At 35.0% G+C, this 24,827-nt stretch overlaps 1 protein-coding gene across 1 annotated transcript in view; it reads left to right on the top strand.

Annotated features, from left to right (window-relative positions):
* Nucleotides 1-24,827, top strand: part of CCDC7 (coiled-coil domain containing 7) — a 438,580-nt gene that overhangs the window by 409,855 nt on the left and 3,898 nt on the right. Inside the window, exons 38-43 of the mRNA XM_033208742.1 lie at nucleotides 145-228; nucleotides 650-733; nucleotides 2,106-2,189; nucleotides 3,175-3,297; nucleotides 6,618-6,743; nucleotides 9,470-9,559. Coding sequence (XP_033064633.1) covers nucleotides 145-228; nucleotides 650-733; nucleotides 2,106-2,189; nucleotides 3,175-3,297; nucleotides 6,618-6,743; nucleotides 9,470-9,559 — 591 coding nt within the window. The remainder of the gene's footprint in view (nucleotides 1-144; nucleotides 229-649; nucleotides 734-2,105; nucleotides 2,190-3,174; nucleotides 3,298-6,617; nucleotides 6,744-9,469; nucleotides 9,560-24,827) is intronic.

The raw sequence follows: 24,827 nt of genomic DNA, 5'->3' as shown, positions 1-24,827 counted from the left end.
CATTTAATGGCAATAGTACCTATATGTTATTACACAGGTAAAATTCTTCATGAATATCCTCCCATAATTAAACACACACACACACACAGAGGTATGGTAATGTTTACCTTATAAAATATATTGAAATCTGTTTTATTTCAATAGAGACTGATAGGGAATTCTTGGCAGATGCTATTGGAAGAGGTATAATAATAGGGCCAATCATTACACAACTGAAGAGTCACCAAGGTAAGAGAAAGAATTTTTCAAGTCTAATATTTAGGCTGATTTATATTCCCTGAGTTAAATTAAGTATAGACCTTCAATGACAACAGTACCTATATCATAGTACTTTCCATAGCAAAAGATGCTATTGGAAGAGATATAATAAAGGGACCAATGAATGCACAATTAAAGAGTCACCAGCGTAAGAAAAAGAATTTTTGAGTCTAATATTTGTGACCTATTTATGTTCCCTGAGTTAAATTAAGTGAAGACCTTTAATGACAACAGTGTCTACATGTTATTATTACATAGGTACCTATATCATAGTGTTACATTGGTAAAATCCTTCATGGATATCCTTCTATAATTAGTTAAACACACATGTATACACATGTATAGTCATGTTTACCTTATAAAGTATTTTGAAATCTGTTTAATTCTGTAGAGACTGATAAAGAACTCTTAAAAGATGCTACTGGAAGAGATATAATAAAGGAACCAATCAATGCACAATTAAAGAGTCACCAGGGTAAGAAAAAGAATTTTTGAGTCTAATATTTGTGACCTATTTATGTTCCCTGAGTTAAATTAAGTATAGACATTTCATGACAATAGTGCCTACATGTCAGTGTTACATAGGTAAAATTCATCATGAATATCCTTTAATTAAGCTCTAGCATTTACTATCAGTGAAACATTAGCATATTATTGATTTTAAAACTCATCCATTTGAAAAGTAATGCATAAAAATTCAGTGTTACAGTTACCTTAGAGTCGTCTCAGTGTAGGCATTTCCAAAGCTATTCTACTTACTTTTTGTTTCTGAAAAGTGATGTTTAATTAGCAAAAGCAGAAAGGTAAAAGCAGAAAGGCTAGCTGAAGACTGTGATGACAAGAGGAGTACAACACATAACTATTTCACTGGTTATCCATTCCCTCTATTTGATAAAAATGTCAGGCAAATTTATAAAATCTCACCTACAATACAGTACTTTATTTGTGTTATGTAATTCAGAGATTACACTACTGACTTTCATCTTGGTGTAAGGTTGTTACGCAGTTATACAATTTTCTTTGATCTCTGGTGTGATACAAAAAGAGGCAGACAGCTAACAGAGAAACAATGTAAAGAGACACATTCAAAGCCGGCCCTCTAAAACCAATGTTATCCAAGGTATTGGATGCATGTGCAAGGTTCTGCCCCTTGGAGAGCAGCAGTAGCACTTCACACTATAGGCAAGAGACTTTAGTACAATAGCCCAGTCACATCGCTATGCAAATAATAAGGAGAGAACAACGACAAGCCCCAGATAGAGGAGGAGGAAATCAGTATCTGGAGATGCTACAGTATATTATGGAAACTGTCAAATCTTTAGCAAAAATTATTAATATGCAAAGAAACAGTGAAGTGTGACCTACACCAAGGAAAAGGGCATGCCACAATAACTGTGAGAGTCCCAGGTGTTGGACCTAGTCAACGAAACCTCAAAGCACTTATTACAAGTGTGTTCTTAGTGTTAAAGGAAATTATTCTTAAGGAAGAAAAGGAAGGTAATAGAGATTGATATCAAATAAGATGGAAATTTCAAAAGATAACACGGCAAAGCCCTGTCTCTACAAAAAATACAAAAATTAGCCAGGTGTGGTGGTGCACACCTGTCATCCCAGCTACTTGGAGAGGCTGAGGCAGGAGGACCACTTGAGCCCAGGAGGTTGAAGCTGCAGTGAGCCATGTTCACACCTCTGCACCCCAGCCCGAGTGACAGAACGAGATCCTGTTTCTAAATTAAAAAAAAAAAAGGAAAAGAAAAAGAAATTTCAAAAGAAAAAAGAACTAAAATACATATGTAATATAAATGGTTACCTAACAAAGTATTTTGAAATTTATTTTATGTCTATAGAGACTGATGTAGAACCCTTGACAAACGCTATTGGTTCAAGTAAAACAATTGGTGAGATAAAGACACAACTAAGGACTCACTATGGTAAGAATAATAATTTTAAGTCTAATATTTACAGTTTAGTTATCTTCTCTGGGGTTTTAGAGTGAACCTTTTTTTTTTTTCTTTTGAGACAGAGTCTTGCTCAGTCACCCAGTCTGGAGTACAATGGCGGGATCTTGGCTCACTGCAAGCTCCGCCTCCCGGGTTCCCGCCATTCTCCTGCCTCAGCCTCCCAAGTAGCTGGGACTACAGGCGCCCGCCGCCACGCCCGGCTAATTTTTTGCATTTTTAGTAGAGACGGGGTTTCACCGTGTTAGCCAGGATGGTCTCGATCTCCTGACCTCATGATCCGCCCGCCTTGGCCTCCCAAAGTGCTGGGATTACAGGTGTGAGCCACCGCGCCCGGCTGCTAGAGTGAATCTTTAATGACAACAGTACCTATATTTCATGGACAAATGTCTTCATGAATTTTCTCTTATAATTAAACTCTCATATTATCAATGGGAAATTAGCTAGAAAGTTTTAAAACCTCTAGAAAATGATTTTTTAAAAATATGAGGTTTATAATTCTCTGTTTAAATAAATGTTTTCTACAATAATCCATGTTACTTTTATAACAATAGGATGAATGAAAAATAAATCTAATAAACATTGGTTGAATTGGGGCAGGGAGGGATCCAGTAGCTTATGCATAGACCTCTGAACTCCAAAACTATCTTTCTAAACATATCCTTTCAAATGTAGACTACGGATCAATTATAGAAATGAACATTTGGTCAAACTAAAATGAAGTTGGGATAAAGGTTGAAATTAAGGAAGATACTATCACAGAATGCAGAACAAAGACGAGAAAGAGAAAATGATGAGAGACTACACAGAAATTTAAGTAATAGACAAGTGGCCATTTAATAAAATGTGGGAAGAAAAATTACCAGTGCAGAAATAGAGACAAATACATGGAGTTGGGGATTAGTGTGTGAATAGTCAGGAGTACTCATACACTTTTTCTTTTAAAATTTTATTTTAGATGTGAACTTATTTAAAAACAAAGATATGTCCGTACAACGTCAAGAAGGTATCTTCACTAGGCGCATTACACCAAGTAAATTCCCAACAAAAGTGATCAATTTATCACCCTTTGAAAATAAAGGTAAAGAATTATGTATGAAGATATGAATTCAGTATCTAATTACCTAGAATAGTTTTAAAGTATGCTTTTTCATCTACTCTTTATGCATCTTACTTTTTTTCAGAAAGTTCTTAGAAAAATTCTTACAAGCGTAAAAATAAAATTGTTTTAATTCATCCTTTTTATTGGCAGCATGATATTTCATAGTAAGAACACTTTATTCAATCATTCTATTAAAGAGCAATGACATTTTAGGGTTGAGATTTCTTATTAAAGTACACATGGATTTTTAACGTTAAATGATATTTCCAGATTGCTTTCCTAAAGGGCTAATAAATTAACATTTTATTTGGCAATCTTTAGGGAAAATTATTTTCTCTGCATAACCATCTGCAATATGGATTGCTGGGTTTTTTTCTCATTTATACCCATCTGAAAGTTACTAAATTATATCTCACTCTTATTTTAATTTTTATTTCCATATTTGTTAGTGTTTTACTACTCCATATCTACCCTAAAACTTTAAAAAGCATAAAACAGTAACCACTTAGGTAACTGATGATTGTCTTGGCTGGACTAGCATGCATTTTTTGGTCAAATTATCAATTCACCCACATGTATAGCAGTTGACTGGCTGTTGTTTGAGACAATGATGTATAGAGTGGGCCCATTCAGTACATAGAAACTTTACTGGTTGTTCAAAAAGAAAGCAAGAGGGCTAGGTGCGGTGGCTCACGCCTGTAATCCCAGCACTTTGGGAAGCTGAGGCGGACAGATCATGAGGTCAAGAGATAGAGACCATCCTGGCCAACATGGTGAAACCCTGTCTCTACTAAAAATACAAAAATTAGCTGGGCATGGTGGCACGTGCCTGTAGTCCCAGCTACTTGGGAGGCTGAGGCAGGAGAATCGCTTGAATCTAGGAGGTGGAGGTTGCAGTGAGCCGAGATCACACCACTGCACTCCAGGCTGGCGACAGGGCAAGACTCCATCTCAAAAAAAAAAAAAAAAAAAAAAGCAAGAATGTAAAAAGTAGATGACTAAGTATAAAGTTGTTAACTTGGTAACTGAAAGTATTAAAAGAATTCTAAGGTTACATGGAGGAAGCAATTACAGAAAGGAATTGCCATATCCAGAACTGAAGGAGGTCTCTGCATAAGGTATAGATTGGATGGTGCTAGTGTCCCTGATTCTGTGGTGGGACCAAGGTCCATACTTCTGAAGGAGGTGCCCTGGCCATCTACTGCTAGTTTCTAAGCAGGGAGGAATAATAAAACTGGTTCTGCAAATATTGGAAAAAAATGCAAACACTTTGTTGCCATGGGAGGAATTGCTACTTCTGGGATAAGGAAACAATACTGAGATGGTCTTCACAGAAACTGAAAAGAGACAGGAAGCTCTCAAAGCCCACCAGGAACAAAATGAGAAGAACAAGTCTGTCCTTTTTCCTCCAAATTTGCAGTTTTCCTCTATCTAGCCTATCTTGTATGGCCTGCCTTGGAGCTACTTTGCAAAGCAAAAATGTGGTCTGCAGAATCCCAGATCCCATATCATAAAGCAGAGTTTAGAAGGGTGGTTTGGCGACTGAACTTAATAACTGGCCCAGGAGGTGAGTTGGCTGCATGTTTCTCATCATCCAGCCAACTAGCTAGGAGTCTTCAAGTTCTAAGAGCAGCATGCAGGCAAGCCTCAATGTATAAGCAGTTTTGAAGTCTGCTCACATTCGTTTACTTTTGTCATATTCACCAAAGTCATATAACTAAGACCAGAGTTAGTATGGAAGAACTTCAATACAAGTAGGCAAGAACACAGAGACCATCACTGAAATCAATCCACCACCGTGTTCCTGCTGATTGAGAATATTCACGGCCGTCCCACATGCAAAATAGAATCAGCTCTTCCCAGTACCCCACAAAATCTTATCCAATTTTGGCGTCAGTCCCAAAGACTACGATATTGTGATACATATAATCATTTTCAAAGGCAGCTTCTATGATATGGCTTCTTCTGATACAGAGTTTTCTTGAAATGTCACTTGTCTCTCACAACACACACACACACACACCACACACACACACACAATGTAACAGTGGTGAGACAGGGACAGACCACAGAAGACATTCCCATTAACAAAAAGTGGGGAGAAACGAAGGCAAATATGGCAGTCAGTAATCCATACAATAAGGTCACCTATTTCACCATTCAAGAGCATTATAATTTTCTCAGTAAAAACATACATGAAAAAATAAATGAACCAGGATGTTGGAGGATACCAGAATGGAATGCAGACTGGGGCAAATGGAATCCATCATTTCTAGTCTCTTGTTTTCTTTATTTCTGCTTTGATCTTCATTTTTTTTCTTCTGGTAGATTTATGCTTAGTTCTGCTTTTACTGCTTCTGTAAAGTGTAATTTTAGGTTGTTTATTTGATTCTTCTTTTATGATGTAGGCATTTAATGCTATAAACTTTCCTCTTAGGACTACATTTTCTGCATCCCATAAGTTTTTGTATGTTATGTTTTTATTTTCTTTTGTCTGTAGATATATTTAAATTTCCCTTTTTTTTTTTTTTTTTTGAGACGGAGTCTCGCTCTGTTGCCCGGGCTGGAGTGCAGTGGCCGGATCTCAGCTCACTGCAAGCTCCGCCTCCCGGATTTATGCCATTCTCCTGCCTCAGCCTCCCGAGTAGCTGGGACTACAGGCGCCCGCCACCTCGCCCGGCTAGTTTTTTGTATTTTTTAGTAGAGACGGGGTTTCACCATGTTAGCCAGGATGGTCTTGATCTCCTGACCTCGTGATCCGCCCGTCTCGGCCTCCCTAAATTTCCCTTTTAAATTTCCTCGTTGACACAATAGTTCTTCAGGAGCATATTGTTTAATGTTTCAAAGATCTATTAAGTTTCTTTTTATTCTCCTGTTACTGATATGTAGTTAATATTTGATGTAATTTTGATCATACATTGTTAAGACCTCTTTTGTGGCCTAACATATGATCTATTCTGGAGAATGTTCTTTGTGCACTTGAGAATAATGTGTATCCCGTTACTGTTGGATAGAACATTGTGTAACTGTCTGATAAACATGCTTTATCTTATGTGTAGTTCAAGTCCAGTGGTTATTTATTTTCTATCTGGATGACCTGTCTCTCGTTCAATAGTTGGGGATATTGAAATTCCCTACTATTATTTTGTTGCAGTCTATGTATCCTTTCAGGTTTTTTTAAACGTTTGCTTTATATATTTAGATGCTTTGATGTTGTGTGCATATATACTGTGTGAGTATTAAAAATAATTACAAATGTCATCTATTGTATGGCTAACATATTTTCTAAATTTTTCTAGAGGAAACTTATGAGTACTCTTCACCCTATGTGATTGCACCTTCAAAAGCAGTTTATAGAACATATAGGGCTAGTTCAAGCTTTTCTAAAGACATCCATCTTCCTTTACTGACTCAACTCCCTTCAGGTAACTTTTAATATTTTTAGTGTATAGTGTGATTTTTAAAATAAAGCTATAACTAAATGTAAATAACCAAGTTGTAATAGCTTTAGTCATATAACAGTTTAGGAAAACATAAATGAAAGTAAGTTGTGAGTTCAGTTTATCTAACATTTGTTCATTCTTAGCGATGAGTAGTGTCCCTGGCATTCCTCTTCCCCTTCTCCATTGTGACTAAATTGGAGCTCCATTTTGGTTCTCCACCTTTTTGTCTTGTTCACTACTATAAATTTTGTGGATGACTGACATAAACTCATTTTATAATCTCTTTCTTATATTTATATGTCCCTCTTTTATTCAACCCTAGGGAGAGCATACAATAGAAATACAACATAAGGATAGGTGAGAAGAAAAATAAATCATATGTTTAGTTTTTCCCTTCCCTTCATTATCATCTTCCTAGGCTTCTAACTCCATTAATATCTAAGAACTAAGATTTGATTATTATCTGTTGCTCCAGAGGCATCATTATATAATTATCACCCTGGTACATTTTCTACAGTTAACTGAGTTTGAATTTTATTTTATTTTATTTTATTTTATTTAGAAACGGAGTCTTGCTCTGTCGCCCAGGCTGGAGTGCAGTGGCATGATCTCGGCTCACTGCAACCTCCGCCTCCTGGGTTCAAGTAATTCTCCTGCCTCAGCCTCCTGAGAGTTTGAACTTTTTAAAAAATGTAAATGATTTTTCTTTGATTTATTCTGTGCTCTAAAATAAATATCCATGGCACCTTCTATTCATAAAGGTTCTAAGTAAAAAAATCAACAGGAAATGCAGAAAGTTGACTATTACTTTTGTTTTTTTTTTTTTTTTAACTACATGCAATATAAAAGGAACAACAATAAAAAGATATTTGGGCTTGCTTCTGGGGAAGCAAATGAACGTAAGCAAAGAAAGTGAAATCCATTTTCTTTCCCAGTGAGCTAGAAGAAAAAATGGTCAGAAATTATATATGACAATTATATATATTAAAATAATAAGCAAAATCCTGGGCTTCAGTGGATACAAAATAAAGTTGAAAGGACTCAAAAGGGGAGTTTTATTGGTTGGAATGCCTAGCTTTTTATAGCTTCTCAAGCTGGGTCAGTCATTGTTCATTATATTTTAGATAAATGTAATTGATTTGGGGTTCACCTGTTACTTCATATCACCTACAATACTTCTTTTCATTAATGTAGCTACTGGTTTTTCCTATAATTTGGGGTTTTTTCTAAGCCCAAGTCTTTTATTTGATGAATATACTAATTATAAGCAGTAATAATAATGCTTAAAGAAAACAAAGAGGAGAATAAAATTAATAAATGGTCTAAATAATTTATTATATTTACTTTTACTTTATGATTAGAGAGCAATAATAATGTCTTCTGTTATGGATTGAATGAAAATTATAATAGCATAAACTTTTTAAAAAATTTTCATGAAAGCATTTGGCCTTTGAATCTAAAAATAATGGCAGATATACATTTTTCAAGCAAACACTTGCCTTAAGGAATGGAAGAATTGAATGTTTCATTTCTGTGCAAAAAGTATACTGAGGAAAGTCAACATATTAAAATTTTACTCACTAATTTTGAGAAAGTACCATTCAAATGTTTCACATTCTGCTTTTAAAGTCAGCATCTTCAGGAGATCGAGACCATCCTGGCTAACACGGTGAAACCCCATCTCTACTAAAAATACAAAAAACTAGCCGGGCGAAGTGGCGGGCGCCTGTAGTCCCAGCTACTCGGGAGGCTGAGGCAGGAGAATGGCGGGAACCCGGGAGGCGGAGCTTGCAGTGAGCTGAGATCCGGCCACTGCACTCCAGTCCGGGCGACAGAGCGAGACTCCGCCTCAAAAAAAAAAAAAAAAAAAAATAAAGTCAGCATCTTTCCTCCAAATAAGCAGATGTTGAAACTAGTTTTAATTATATAGTTTTGTTTTTAGCAGTGTTCAAAATATGTATCTTTACAATTGCATTTCTAGTATCTCCTTCTTAATTATAGCACTAGATTTCTCATTGTGGGAATGTAAACTTCTTTTTAAATAAAATGATATAATGTTTTATATAGAGATAAAAACTTTATCTAAAAATTTGCATTTTTGCATTTATTTACATTTTTTGCTGTCCTGCAAAAAGGCTCATTCTCTGACATTTTTATCTATGACGTTTAGTCTTTATTTGTTTTCATATTTTTGACTTTTATTTTAGATTCAGTGGGGTACATGTGCAGGTTTGTTACATGGGTATACTGCATGACATTGAGGTTTGGGATATGACTGGTTCCATCACCCAGACGGTGAGCACAATGCCCAATAGGCGGTTTTTCAGCCCGTGACCCCCTCTCTCTCCCGACTAGGGATCTCCAGTGTTTATTGTTCCCATATTTATGTCCATGCTTTCCCAAGGTTTAGCTCCTTCTTGTAAGTGAGAGCATGTGGTATTTGGTTTTCTGATCCTATGTTAATTTGCTTTAGTCTTTCTTTTTCTTGATTTGTACTCTTATAATGCACTCTTAAAAATATCAAATACTAGGCAAGAAAAAAATCAGAGAGAAAATATTTGTGTCAGGTAAGCTGCTTTATCTAAATTACTGAAAAAAAAGTTGTAAGGAAACTGTGTTTTAGAAGACTAAGATTTATCTTAACATTTTAAAAGTTGAAATTACTTAATTCTCCACATAATTTAATAACACTGTTCTCATTTTTTTAGGGCATTTGAAAGTTGTTACCTTAAACCAAAAAACTATTGAATTTGCTCTGCCTCCTGTGACCAACACAATTGGAAAACCCACCTATAAAGGTAAAAGAATCACTACAATACAGACATATGAAATAAAACTTTATGCTATATTCTCATTGTCTTTCTTTACCAACTTCAAACCTCTAGGCTTCCTTCTCCAAGCAACCAATCTTATGAGTAAGGTATCATTTCCCAAACCTTTCTTCAAACATGTAAAAATATATATGTAAACAGTGGTTTGTGGTTCTGAATAACAACAGGCTTATATACTTATATCCTCCTCACTTTTGACCCAGGTAAATTGATAGAAATTTCTTTCATCTGTCACATTTTTAAGCTGCTGCATGATATTCTACAGTGTGAACGTGTCCTAATTTATTCAATGATTCCTCTACTGAATAACATTTTATTATCGTTTTTTGCCACTACAAGCAATGGTACAATAAATACCATTGTTCATATATATTTATATCACAGTGATTGCATTTCTATATAAAAGAACATGTAAGTGAGGTTGGTGCATTAAAGGTATATATCATTTGAATTTTAATAGATATTAGGAAAATTTTCAAATTACTATAGCTAATAGTTCTGCTAGTAAATGCATGAAATGCCTATTTCCAAGCACCTAAGCCAGAACTAGACTTTTCATGCATTGGAAATATTAAGAACATTAAATAATATTGTTAAGACGTCAGTACCACTCAAAGTGATCTAAGGATTCAGTGCAATCTCTATCGAAATCCCAAATGCTTTTTTTTTTACAGAAAAAAAGTACGTTTTTTTTTTTTTTTTAATTCATACAGAATCTTAAGGCAGCAGTCCCCAACCTTTTTGGCAGCAGGGACCAGTTTCATGGAAGGCAATGTTTCCACAGAATGGTGGTGGGGGAATTATTTTAGGATGATTCAGGTGCATTACATTTATTGTGTACTTTATTTCTATTATTATTACACTGTAATATATAATGAAATGATTATACAATTCACCATAATGTAGAATCAGTGGTAGCCCTAAGCTTGTTTTTCTGCAACTAGGTGGTCCCATCTGGGGGTTATGGGAGACAGTGATAGATTATCAGGTATTAGATTCTCTTAAGAAGCACACAATCTAGATCCCTCGCATGTGCAGTTCACAATAGGGTTTGCACTCCTATGAGAATCTAATGCTGCCACTGATCTGACAGGAGGCAGAGCTCAAGTGGTAATGCCAGCAATGAGGAACAGCTGTAAATACAGATGAAGCTTCCCTTGCTCACGCACTGCTCACCTCCTGCTGTGTGGCCCAGTTCCTAACAGGCCACGGACCAGGGGTTGGAGACCCTGTCTCTATAAGGGACTTGATAGTCAGAATAACCTTGATAAAGAACAAAATTGAAAGACTTGCACTTCATAATTTCAAAACTTACTGCAAAGCTACAGTAACCAAAATGGTATGGTATTGGCCTAAAGACAAACACATATTTTGATGCAATAGGATAGAGAGCTAAGAAATAAACCCTCACATGTATGGTCAAATGATTTTTCACAAGAGTGCTAAGACTAATCAGTATGGAAAAAATAGTCTTTACAACATACAATGCTGAGAAAACTAGATATCCACATGCAAAATAATGATGTTGCACCCTTATCTTACACATACAAAAATTAACTCAAAGTGGACCAAAAACCTAAAACTAAGAGCTACACTTTAAAACTCTTAGAAGAAAACATAGAGAAAACCTTATATTGGATTTGGCAAAGACTTCTTAGATGATACAAAACATGCTGTCCAAAAAATAGACATGTTAGAATTTATCAAAATTAAAAACTTTCCGTCATCAATGGAAAATATCAAGAGTAAAAAGGCAAACCACAGAATGGGAGAAAATATATTTAAATCACATATCTGATAAGGTATTAATAATCCAGAATATATAGAGACCTCCTACAACTCAACCACGACAACAGAGCTCAATTTTAAAATGGGCATAGGCCAGCCTCCTACAGAAACACTAATCTGATCTGATCACCCTACCCTCTGGACTGAACACCCACAGCACCCTGCCTCCCTGGATGGGGATAGTCCTCTAGAGCCTGAGTTGCTGAGGTTCCCCACCTCCCTAGGAGTGAAGCCAACATTGCACTGCTGCACACACCCCAGGGCCAAAGCCACAGATGTGCCCCCATCATTCTTGGACCCTTGCTGTCACTGCACCTGACCTCACAGAGCCTGAGTCACTGCTGTGTCACATTACTCCAGGGCTTAGAGTTCTTGGTGCATGAATTGCCACTGTGTCCTATTGGTTCTGTAATCTGAATTGCAACTGTATCCTGCTCATTGGGGCCTGAACCTCTGGAAAACCTCTTCCTTCCCAGAGCCATGCCATTGCTGCACCCTAACACCCAGGATGAGTCAGCAACATGCCTGATCCTGGGCCTAAGATACTGGGAAGTGCCTCAGAGTCACAGTACTTGGCCTTGTGGGAGAGCTGCATCATCCATACCTGCAAGAATAAACCTGGACCTACACCACAGGTGCCATGGCAGTTCAACAAGATACTGAGCCTCAGACCCCAGCTCCACAGCCACTCTGAGCACCTGTTCCCTGTAATAAACACAGCACTGCTTGGCTGCCTCCGGCCTGTGTCAGGCTCAACACCAAGAGAGGTGCCTTCAGGTAAATCTCCCACTATGGGGAAACTAGAACAGAAGAATCTTTAAAGTCCTTTACAGTGAGAAATGGACTCCACTACTGTGCCTACCCAGAACCAGAGCCACTGCACGTTGCCCAACTAAAACCTGCAGACAATATCTGCAGGTAACAGTCTCCCCAAGGAAGCCACTATAAAAACAAAAATTAGCAAATGGAACTTAATGAAACTAAAGACCTTCAGCACTTTCCATCCAACAGCAGCAGAACATACATTTTTTTTCTAGTGCACATGGAACATTCTTAAGGATAGACAATATATTAGGCCATAAAACAAGTCTCAACAAATTCAAGAAGATCAAGAATATACCTAAGACTATTTCTGAAAACAATTGGTATGAAATTAGAAATTAAAAACAAAAGGAACCTTAAAATTTTACAAATATATAGAAATTAAAAAACATGCTCCTGAACAACCAACCAGTAGGTCAAAAAAGAAATCAAAAGCAATACTTAAAAATATGTTGAGACAAATGACAATAGAATCACAATGTATCAAAATCTATGGGAAGCAGCAAAAGTAATTCTAAGAGGGAAACTTATAGCAATAAATGACCACATTATAAAAGAAGAAAGATTCCAAATAAATAGTCTAATGTTATGCCTCAAGGAGTTGGAAAAAGAAAAACAAGCCAAAGTTGGCAGAAGGAAAGAAATAATAAAGATTAGGCCAGAATTAAATCGAATAGAGAACAGAAAAACTGTAGAAAAAAATAAATAAAACTAAGAGTTGTTTTTTTTTGAAAAAAATAAAGGACAAAATCCTTGCTAGGCAAACTAAGAAAAGTAGAGAAAAACTCAAATAAAATCAGAAATGAAAATGAAGACATTATAGTAGATACCAAAGAAAGTAAAAGGATCATAAGAGACTAGTATGAAAAACTATATGCCAACAAATTGGATAACCTAAAGGAAATGAATAAATTCCTCAGAAAATATAAGTTACCAAGATTTGATCAGGAAGAGATAGAAAGCTTAGACAAACCAATACCAAATAAAAAGGTTGAAGAAGTAATTAAAAGCGTTTCAACAAAAAAGGTCAGACCTTTCGAGGTGGCTTCACAGTTTCACACCTTCACATTTGGATCCTATGAAACATTCACAGAAGAATTATCAATGCTTCTTAAACTCTCCAAAAAAAATAGCACTAGAAGGAGTATTTTCAAACACATTTTATGAGGCCAGCATCACCTCGAGATGTAAGCCAAAGAAAGACACAATACGAGAAGAAAACTACACAGCAATATCTCTGAGGAACATTGATGCAAAAATGCTCAACTGAATTCAACAACAACAATTAAACATTATCAAACTTAATTGAAAACAACAACAAAATTGAACATCATGAGCAAGTGGAATCTATTGCTGACATGCAGGGCTGGTTGAACATGAGTAAATGAGTCAATGTGATACATTACATTCACAGGATAATCTCAGATGATCCCCCATGATGATCTCAATTGACACAAAAAAGCGTTTGACAAAGTTCAGCATTCTTTAGTGAAACTTTTAATAGTTTAGGTATATAAGGAAAGTTTCTCAACATAACAAAGGCCATTTATGAAAAATCCACAGCTGATGGAGGAATATTTTCCAAGCAAATGGAAAGCAAATAAAAAAAAAAAAAAGCAGGGATTGCAATCTTAGTCTCTGATAAAACAGACTTTAAACTAACAAAGGTCAAAAGAGACAAGGGCATTACATAATGGTAAAGGGATCAATGCAACAAGAAGAGCTAACTATGCTAAATATATATGCACCCAATACAGGAGCACCCAGATTCATAAAGAAAGTTCTTAGAGACCTACAAAGAGACTTGGACTCCCTACACAATAATAGTGGGAGACTTTAACACCCCACTGTCAATATTAGACAGATCAATGAGACGGAAAATTAACAAGGATATCCAGGACTTGAACTCAGCTCTGGACCAAGCAGACCTAACAGACATCTACAGAACTCTCCACCCCAAAGCAACAGAACATACACTTTTCTCAGCACCACACTGCAGTTATTCTAAAATTGACCACTTAATTGGAAATAAAACACTCCTTAGCAAATGCAAAATAATGGAAGTCATAACAGTCTCTCAGACCACAGTGCAGTCAAATTAGAACTCAGGATTAAGAAACTCACTCAAAACCGCACAACTACATGGAAACTGAACAACCTTCTCCTGAATGACTACTGGGTAAATAACGAAATGAAGGCAGAAATAAAGATGTTATTTGAAACCAATGAGAACAAAGACATAGCATATCAGAACTTCTGGAACACATTTAAGCAGTGTGTAGAAGGAAATGTATAGCACTAAATGCCCACAAGAGAAGGCAGAGAAGATCTAAAATGACACTCTATCATCACAATTAAAATAACTAGAGAAGCAAGAGTGAACAAATCCAAAAGCTAGCAGAAGGCAAGAAATAACTAAGATCAGAGCAGAACTGAAGGAGAGAGAGACACGAAAAACCCTTCAAAAAATCAATGAATCTAGGAGTTCGTTTTCTTGAAAAGATCAACAAAATAAATAGACCACTAGCCAGACTAATACAAAAGGAAAGAGAGAAGAATCAAATAGATGCAATAAAAATGATAAAGGGGATATCACCACTGATCCTTCAGAAACACAAACTACCATTGGAGAATACTACAAACACCTCTACACAAATTAACTAGAAAATCTAGAAGAAATTGATAAATTCTTGGGCACATACACCCTCCCAAGACTAAACCAGGAAGAGGTCAAATCCCTGAATAGACCAATAACAAGTTCTGAAATTGAGGCAGCAATTAATAGCCTACCAACCAAAAAAAGTCCAGGACCAGACAGATTCACAGCCGAATTCTACCAGAGGTACAAAGAGGAGCTGATACCATTCCTTCTGAAACTATTCCAATCAACAGAAAAAGAGAGAATCCTCCCTAACTCATTTTATGAGGCCAGCGTCATACATGTGCAGAATGTGCAGGTTTGTCACATAGGTATACACCCATCAACCCATCATCTACATTAGGTATTCCTCCTAATGCTATCCCTCCCCTAGTCCCCCAACCCCTGACAAGCCCCAATGTGTGATGTTCCCCTCCATGTGTCCATGTGTTCTCATTGTTCAACTCCCACTTATGAGTGAGAACATGCAGTGTTTGGTTTTCTGTTTTTGGGTTAGTTTGCTGTGAATGATGATTTCCAGCATCATCCATGTCCCTGCAAAGGACATGAACTCATCCTTTTTTATGGCTGCATAGTATTCCATGGTGTACATGTGCCACATTTTCTTTATCCAGTCTCTCATTGATGGGCATTTGGGTTGGTTCCAAGTCTTTATTATTGTAAGTAGTAATGCAATAAACATACATGTACCTGTGTCTTTAAAGTAGAATGATGGCTGCCAGGAACTGGGGATAGGAGATAAGGAATGAATGTTTAATGTGGAGAGTTTCAGTTTTGCAGGATAAAAAACATTCTGGAGGTAGATGGTAGTGATATTTGCATAGCAGTGTGAATGGATTTAATGTGACTAAACTGTACACTCAAAAATGGCTAAAATGGTAAATTTTATGTAATGTGTGCTTTACTAAAAATTTTAAAATAATTTTAAAAATAAAAATAAACACAATATAGTTTTATCTTTAATGAGATTTATATTTAGTAACAATAGACTTACTATTATTTCTATTTTAATTTCTTCTGTGAATTGCCTTTTATATTCTTTGCCCATTTTCCTGCTGGTTGTCTTTTTTGTTTCATAGAAACATTTTGTGTAATAGCGTTTTAAAAATATTTTGATTTTTCTATCAATTCATGTTTACAGAGAAACTGAAAGAATTCTAGAAGGGATTCCCGTCCCTTCTAGAATTTATTCAGTTTTATTCTGTCCTTTTTGCTTTATAATGTTCTTTATCTTCATATGTATATGTATGTATTATAAACATTAGGTACATATATTTATAAACATTATAAATATTTAATACATGAAATATTTTTTCTGAACTATAGAGGGATAACTTGGAGACATAATGTCTCTTTATCCATAAAACTTTAGTATTTCTTAAGAAATGATAATATATCATCACAACGCAATTACCAAAAATAGGAAATTTAACATTGACTCAACTTATCATCTACTCCATAATCCATATTCAAGTTACATTTGTCACAATAATGTCCTTTATAGATTTTTTTTGGACTAAGACTGAATCTAGGACCATGCAATAAATTTGTGGTGTTTTTTTAGTGTCTCTTAATCTGGAATAGCTAATTTATATTTCTTTTTGTGTCTTGACCTTCGTATTTTTAACACCAGTTAGTTTGTAGAATATTTTTTCAATTTGGTTTTATCTGAAGTTTTCTCATGGTTACTTTCAGGTTAAGTTACACATCTTTGGGAGGAGTATTCCAGATATAATGTTGTGTCCTTCTCAATGCATAATATTTTTTCAAAATATTGTGATGGCAATTTTGATCATTAGATTGTAATGGTGTCTATTATGTTTCTTTCTCTACTGTAAAGTACGTTTTTTTACTTTTATAAGTCATAGGTAATTTGGGGCAGATACTTAAGAGACCATGTGAATAGTCTTTAAGAGTGAGACTATTCTAAAGGTGAGACTGTCTATGGGTGAGTTTATCTATGGGTGAGTTTTTCATAAACTCACCCATTAATTTTTTAAAAATCTATTGCAATTTTCTAATATGATCATTCTTTTTACCTTTATCAGCTGCCATTCTATTTTTAAAAAATGGCTTTTCCTTTTTCCTCCCTCTGCTTTCTTCTCCCTTTCTTCTCTCCTTTCCTCACCACTACCTCCTTTTCTTCCTTCTTTTAGTTTCATATGAGCAGAGCTCATGGATTTTATTTTATTCAACTAGTTATAATCCATTGGTACCATTAATTACTTCGATGGCTAATCTCTTTAATCTCCTTTTATCTACATTTTCCACAGCCTGTTTTGTCTTTTTAAATAAATTGTTGTCATTAAAAAACACATAGTACCCTCAACTATTTTTAAATTGAGTTGTTCATTTTCACAAATAATTAAGTTTTAAGAACTCTTTGTGTATATTGAATAACAGTTCTTTAGCAGATATGTCCTTTGTAAAGATTTTCTCTGTGGCTTATTCTTTTAATGTTTTTACAGAGCAGATATTTTTCATTTTAATGGAGTCTAGCTTATTCATTATTTCTTTCATGGACTGTGCCTTTGGTGTCATATCTAAAAAGTCATTGACACACCCAAGGACACCTAGATTTGTCATCTTCTAGAAGTTTTATGATTTTGCATTTTCCATTTATGTCAGCCATTGAATAATTCTCTTTTGAAAGAATCCCTGATTCATTTTAATAGAAAATAATATTTAGAAATGAAGATTTGGTGCTAGGTGTGCTCGTTCCTATTGATGTGTCATTGCTTTTAGGTTCTCTGAGCAGAAACAGCTAAAGAATGTGTCTGTTTGTATAAACCTGGGGGTTCATGCAGATATTTTCAACTCTAATTCAATATACTACAGGGTTAATCTACTCATTCCCCTTTCCATATTTCAACTTACCTTTTCCAATAATGGGAAAACATGGTGGCTGTTACCCTTAATATGTTTGCTTGTTTGCTTAAACTTAAAATGCACAAAAAGGATTGCCAAGCCATACAGTGATGAAAACCAAACATATAACTAGAGTTCAATATTATTTGTAGTTCTCATTCTGGGGGTTGAATTTACGTGGAGGAATGAACCTTAGTTATTATAACAGGTGAGTTTTGACAATGCCTGCAGCTGTGTAACCCACAATTTGATTATGTAACAGAACATTGCCATCACTCTAAGAAGGTTTCCTCATACTCCTTTCTAATCAAGTTCTATTAGTACACACTCCTTATAGGAAAAAAACTGCTAAACTGTTTTTCAAAGTAGTTGTACCATTTTACACTCTTACCAGCAATGGTAAGAGTTGCTGCACATTCTCATCAACATTTGGTATTGTCACTTTATAACTTTAGCCATTCTCGTGTGTGTGTGTGTGTGTGTGTGTGTGTGAGTATCTCATTGTGGCTTTAACTTGCTATTCACTGATGACTAATGGTGAATACTGTTTACATGCATTTTCATCATTTGTATGTCCTTTGTATACCTTCTTTTTGTGTATCTGCTTTTAGAAAAAATATACTCAACTTTTATTTGTCATTTTAATATTAACATAAAAGTACTTCACATATTCTACAGATAAGTCTTTTATAAGCTATATGTAGTAAAAACACTTTTTTCTCTACTCATAGCATGCTTGTTTGCTTAATGCTGTCTTTTTATGAGTGAAGTTTTTAATTTGATCAAGTCTAATTATCGAGCTTACTTTAATAGTTACTATTTGCCATCACTAAGGTCGCAAACATATTCTCCTATGTGTGCTTTAAGGTGCTTTATACTTTGGGATTTAAGATTTCGGTACGTGATTCATCTGGATGTCTGTGCATGATTTGAGATATAATTCAAGGTTTATTTGGTGGTTACGCACAAATCTGTGGAAGTTGTGCTGTATGTGAACTACTCTGCCATTACTGCAAGTACATTTCCTTCTTTACTTCTCTTTTGATATTATTTTTTACCTCTTTTCACATTCACATCTATAAGAATGAGTAGTCTGACATGTTTTTCTTTTAAGTTTTAAGCTTCAGGATTTCCTATGATTCTTTCTATCATTATGGTTAAACATATTTTCCTAATTATTCTTCTAATTTAAATTGTATTTTTAGCCTTAACTCTCTAATCCAGAGTTCTGCATATATTGTACAACAGGAGTTCAGTTTCTTTTCATTTTAGTTCTTGAAGACTTCATCTTAAATCTTTAAAATTTATTAAATACAAATGTATTTCTTTAGCTCTCAAAATTTCTGATTTTAATTGCATTATATAATATATATGTATGTCTGTGTGTATATATATATGTACACTTTGGAATTTGATATTTTAATATAGTAAATTATATTGCTATGTCTCAATACTTTTTCAGGTCTTGTTATAAGTAGCCAACAATTAGAATTACAATTTTTTTCCAAAAAGGCATTGTCCTTTCTTGTTATATTTATTTCTAAATATTTTATAATGTTTACAGTTTCTGTGCTAGTAAATTTTGATTCTCTGTATCTACTCATCTGTCTCTTTAGTTTTAGGGGCAGTGGTTTGCTCTGTGACCTCAGTTCTCATATGGATCTAAGTGTGGTCAGCTTTTTTGTTACTATGTGAATGGAAGAGATGACTTCCAAGCTCTTTACATGCCAGACAAGAAGTTGTAGTGTAGTGTTTTCAAGATTCATCTATGTTTTAGCATGTATCAGCACATTATTCTTTTCTATTAATGGAATAGTCTGTACCACATTTTGTTTATCCATTCACCAGCTGGTGGACATTTGGATTGATTTGGATTGTTTTCACTTTTAGATTATTTTGAATGATGCTGCTATGAACATTCACGTGCCATTCTTTTTGTGGATATATATTTTCATTTATCTTGGATATATACCTATTAGTGGAATTGCTGGGTTGTGTAGGAAATTTATGTTTAATTTTTAGGAAGCTGCCACACTACTTTTTAAAGTGGCTGTACCATTTTACCATCCCACCAGCACTGTGTGAGTGTTCTCATTTATCTATGTCCTTGCCACCATTTGTTGTCTTTCTTATGATAGTCATTGTTGCAGAAATGAATTTTTGATATTTTTAAACAAGAAATAATGCATATATACATGGTTAAAATGCAAATGATGTAGAAAAGTATACAATTAACAATTAAAATCACTTTTCCTTCACCAAATCCTGTCTCAAAAGATAACATCTCAAGCTTTTTGTATAACATAAAGACAAAAATGTTTAGAGCAATATGCATTCTATGCTGAAAGTCAGATATATATTTTTATATGCACACATATAATTACATTCAATTATAAAGATATAAATATATTAACATAAATGTGTATATAGTTTAATATAAAATGTATATTTATTATTATTTATTAAAAGAAATCACACATCTTTTCTGCAACTTAACTTTTTTACTTCAATAGCTTTGTGGGGGTACAAGTGGTCTTTTGTCCCCTGGATGAATTGTATGGTGGTGAAATCTAGGATTTTAGTGCACTCATCACTTGAATTGTGTGCATTGTACCCAATAGGTAGTTTTTCATCCCTCACCCACCTGTCATCCTCTCCCCAGTCTCCAGTGTCCATTATACCACTCTGTATGCCTTTGTGTGCCCATAGCTGAGCTGTCACTTATAAGTGAGAACATGTGGTATTTGGGTTCCGATTTGAGTTACTTCTCTTAGAATAATGGCCTCCGGTTCCATCCAAGTTGCTGCAAAAGACATTATTTTGTTACTTTTTATGGCTGAGTAGTATTCCGTGGGGTGTGTGTGTGTGTGTATGTATGTGCATATATAAATCTTTTATATATACACACACCAACATATCTACACACACACACATATATGTGTATATATATATACACACATACATATCCTCACCACATTTTCTTTATTCACTCCTCATTGCTTTTGGGGTCTTAGTCATAAATTCTTTGCCTAGGCCAATACCCAGAAGAATTTTCTGTAGGTTTTCTCCTAGAATTTTTATGGTTTCAGGTCTTAAGTCTTTAATTCATCTTGAGTTAATTTTTGTACATGGTGAGAGATAGGGATCCAGTTTCATTCTCTACGTGTGGCTATCAAATTTTCCCAGTATCATTTATTGAATTGGATGTTGTTTTCCCAACTTACGTTTCTGTATGCTTCATCAAAGATCATTTGGCTGAAGTATTTGGCTTTATTTTTGGGTTCTCTATTCTGTTCCATTAGTCTATGTATTTACTTTTATACCAGTACCATGCTTTTGGCATCTTTGTCATGAAATCTTTGCCTGATCCTATGTCTAGAATGGCATTGCCTAGGTTGTCTTCGAGGGTTTTTATGGTTTGGGATTTTACAGTTAAGTCTTTAATCCATCTTGAGTTAATTTTTGTATAAAGTTTAAGGAAGGGGTCCAGTTTCCATTTTCTGCATATGGCTAGCCAGTTCTCCCAGCACCATTTATTGAACAGGGAATCCTTTCCCTATTGCTTGTTTTTGTCAGCTTTGTCAAAGATCAGATGGCTGTGGATGTGTGGCCTTATTTCTGGGCCCTCTATTCTGTTCCATTGGTTGGTGTGTCTGTTTTTGTACCAGTACCATGCTGTTTTGGTTACTGTAGACTTGTATCATATCTTGAAAGTCTTTCCGTATCAGCACATCCAAATCAATCCAATTTTTTTAAAGTCCTTTATATTTGGATTTGTCATAGCTTATGAGCCTCTGTTAAATAGGCACTTTGGTTGTTTCCAGTTTTCTTCTATGTAACAAACAATGTTGCAACAAAGATTATTGAAATCAAGAGATATTTTATGACTCCATCTTAGTTTCCATTAGCTTAAAGATGAGTCTTCTGCCTAAAATGGACTTGCTGTTATTTACTCCCTCATACTAAGTTCATTGGTCCTTTTGTTGCAGTTTACAAATTGGCCTCTCATTTAAAACTGACTGATTTTTTGAAGAACCATAGGCATATTAAGTATATATATTTTTTCGTATGCCAAAACACAAAATTCCAGTGAATTGGAACTTTTTGAATGTCTCCGTTAAGACTTCTTAAAGTGTGGTCTCGGGGCTAGCAGCATGGGCATCACCTGGGAACTTCTAAGAAATGCAGTTTCTTGGGCCCCAACCCCAGAACTGCTGAATCAGAAGCTCTGGGTTCAGGTCCAGAAATCCATTTTAGTAAGTTGTGTGAGTGATTCTGTTGCTGGCTAAAGTTGAAGAACCATTATCTGTATTTATACTGCTCCAAGTTGAGAATGTCACAGCATCATTTCTATAAAAACAATAGGTAGTTAGATGTATATACCACTTTCCATTTTCATTGTTTATATTATTCATACATTGTTTTCCATGATATCATGTACAATAAAAATTATATCAACTAAAGTAAAATTAAACTTTCTTTCAATTAACACATAACTTTTCTTTAAAGTGTTACATACTGCTGCCCAAAAATCTGTACCACACCCATACTTTTGAGAATGAAGCAAATTCTGAGCAAGATAAGCAACATGACAAATTTGGAAATGCAGGAAAGGAAACTGCAAGTATAGAAGCCTTTTGAAAATAACACTGACTCGTGTGGATGGTGCTTATTGAAAAACAGCGGGAAATACAGTGGATAAACAGGGTAGGCCCAGATCATAGAAGGCCTGAGAAGGCAGTGGTGAGTTTGAAAGTTTCAAATTACTTTATTACTTTTCTTTTCAATTTAAAAAAGTTATGCAATTATCTTTTAAATCACAAATAATAAAAATACTCACCCTATTCAAAATATTAATTTTTTTGAACAATGCATAACCAACTCAGAAAAAGACGTAAAAAATATATGACAATAACCTGATAATGTGTTAAAGCAGATTCTGTAGAATTTGTAATGGCACAAAATACAACTGCTAATAATTTTAAAGATGTGATTCTTACCAATCAAATGTTTTATAACACTAAAATATTATTTGTAGCTGCATTTTTACTATCCCCTGAAGAGCATAAATATTATTCGCTATAAAACTGTCCTAAACCCAATCTGGGTTATCACTGACATAGATATTTAGACTTGCAGAATATTCTTTTATGCCTTAAATTTTCCTATTTTTCCCCAGCAAGAATCAGAGGAATGAGGAGTAATATTAATCTAAATATTCTAGAGTTATGTTTCTGCCAAAAATAATAAAGAAAATTGGATTTCTACTCAAACAAAATAAAGTGAAATAAAATGACTGAAATAGTTTCCATCCTTTATAATCTCCCATTTTAAAGATATTACATTTTATATAATAACAAAAAATGAACAATTTACATGGTAAGAAAAACTCATGAATTCAGCATAATGAAACTGTCAAGAGAAAATAAATGGAGGAATTATTCCCTAATGATGAATTATTCTCTAAAACTGTGAAAGATCCCAGAGGTAACATGAATGTGAACTATATCAATAACTCTGGTGAGGGTTTGGGAGAGAATATATGCAGAAATGAATAGCAGAATTGTTACTGCAAGTTGCCGATAATTGGGGTATGAATGAAGTGGATTTTATGTTTCTTTCTATAATTATTTTTCCAACGTACGTTTTAGTTTAGTATAGAAGACTACCTGCAATGGATGGTGAATGTTAGGGTTATCTAAACTAGATCCAGTCCAGCTTCTCAGTTTGCCCCTACGAACTACGTGGATAACAATACCAGCTGTATCTTAATTCCCATTAGTTAAGTCTGGGATTCAGCAGGCTTTTCTATAAAACATTGAGGAAGTTTTATTTTGACTGAAGCGCTGCCTTTATAGAATACTTATTTGATTAAATGAGGTAATGTGTTTTCTAAATCGGTACTTTTCAAGCCTAAATACAAAATAGAATTCACCTGGGGCTTTTAAACCCTACCAATTTTCTGCCTCGCATCCCCAGACCAATTAAACCAGATTTGCTGTGTGATTCTAATACGCAGCCAGAGTTGAGAACCATGGAGCTTATTGTTTGAAGAGGACACAAGGGAAATAAACTAATGCCCAAGCCCATATGCAAATGTTTGCAGTTGATTTTTTTTTTTTTTAATCCAGGTCCTGTACCTACTGGTAGAGGAGACCCAGTTAATAGATTCAAGCTATCTTGGCTTCATTTAAATATTCCTCCTTCTACCTCTTTTTCATGGCAATTATGACTCCTCGTGGCAGCACTTTTCAGTAGAATGTTTTGTGATATAAAAATGTTCCACACCTGTGCCCTACAGTATGGGAGGTATGAGTCATATGTGGTTCTTGGGCTCTTTATATGCGGCTAGTGTGACCGGGAATCTAGATTTTTAATTTTACCTACATTTGTTAGTAAATAATCCTATGTGGCTTGTGGCTCCCATATTGAACTATGCAACTCCAGAATTACCAGTGATCCAATAGCCACCAGGACCTGGGAAGACAGTGAGCTATTCAGAGGGATATACAGGAAATCTTCCTGCTTTTATTAGCAGAAATAGCTAAATATAGCTCCCTGGAGAAGTAGAAGCAGGAATAGTCTAGCTTTGGGGTAAAATGTAATACTTTTCCAGGAGAGCAGGATAACCCTTAATAGTGAGCAGGGGATGCCAGTTTCAACCAATAACTCTAATTAGCTCAAATTAGGCCAGAATCAGGGCAAATGTGAATAGGGTCTAGGGTCTTTGGAAGACTTTGGCTGCCATCAAAGATAAGGCTAGTCCCAGATTATGAGGTAGTCAGATCTAAGAATGAATACTTAATGAACCCTGGAAATTCAAAAATTCCTTTGGTTCTATTGTGAGAAACCCAATAGCTGACAACCTGTTGGAGATCATATGAATGCTTTAAATAAACTGAATGACAACAGGGAGTATTTCTCTAGTCTTTTGAATGTGTTTTTCTTTTGATTGATCTAATGATGGTGCTGCTAAAGACAAATCCAAACTGCAGAAGCCAAAAATTAATGGGAAGTCTGTTTTGGTATATAAATTAGGATATTATCTTTATCAACAAGCGCTGTCCAGAAAGAAAGCAGTGGAAGAATAGTATTTTA

This window comes from Trachypithecus francoisi, unplaced genomic scaffold (genome assembly GCF_009764315.1).
Source record: "Trachypithecus francoisi isolate TF-2019V2 unplaced genomic scaffold, Tfra_2.0 Lachesis_group9, whole genome shotgun sequence".
Taxonomy (NCBI): domain Eukaryota; kingdom Metazoa; phylum Chordata; class Mammalia; order Primates; family Cercopithecidae; genus Trachypithecus; species Trachypithecus francoisi.
Note: the sequence above shows the minus strand (reverse complement) of the source record. Positions and strands in the feature narration are given on the sequence as shown.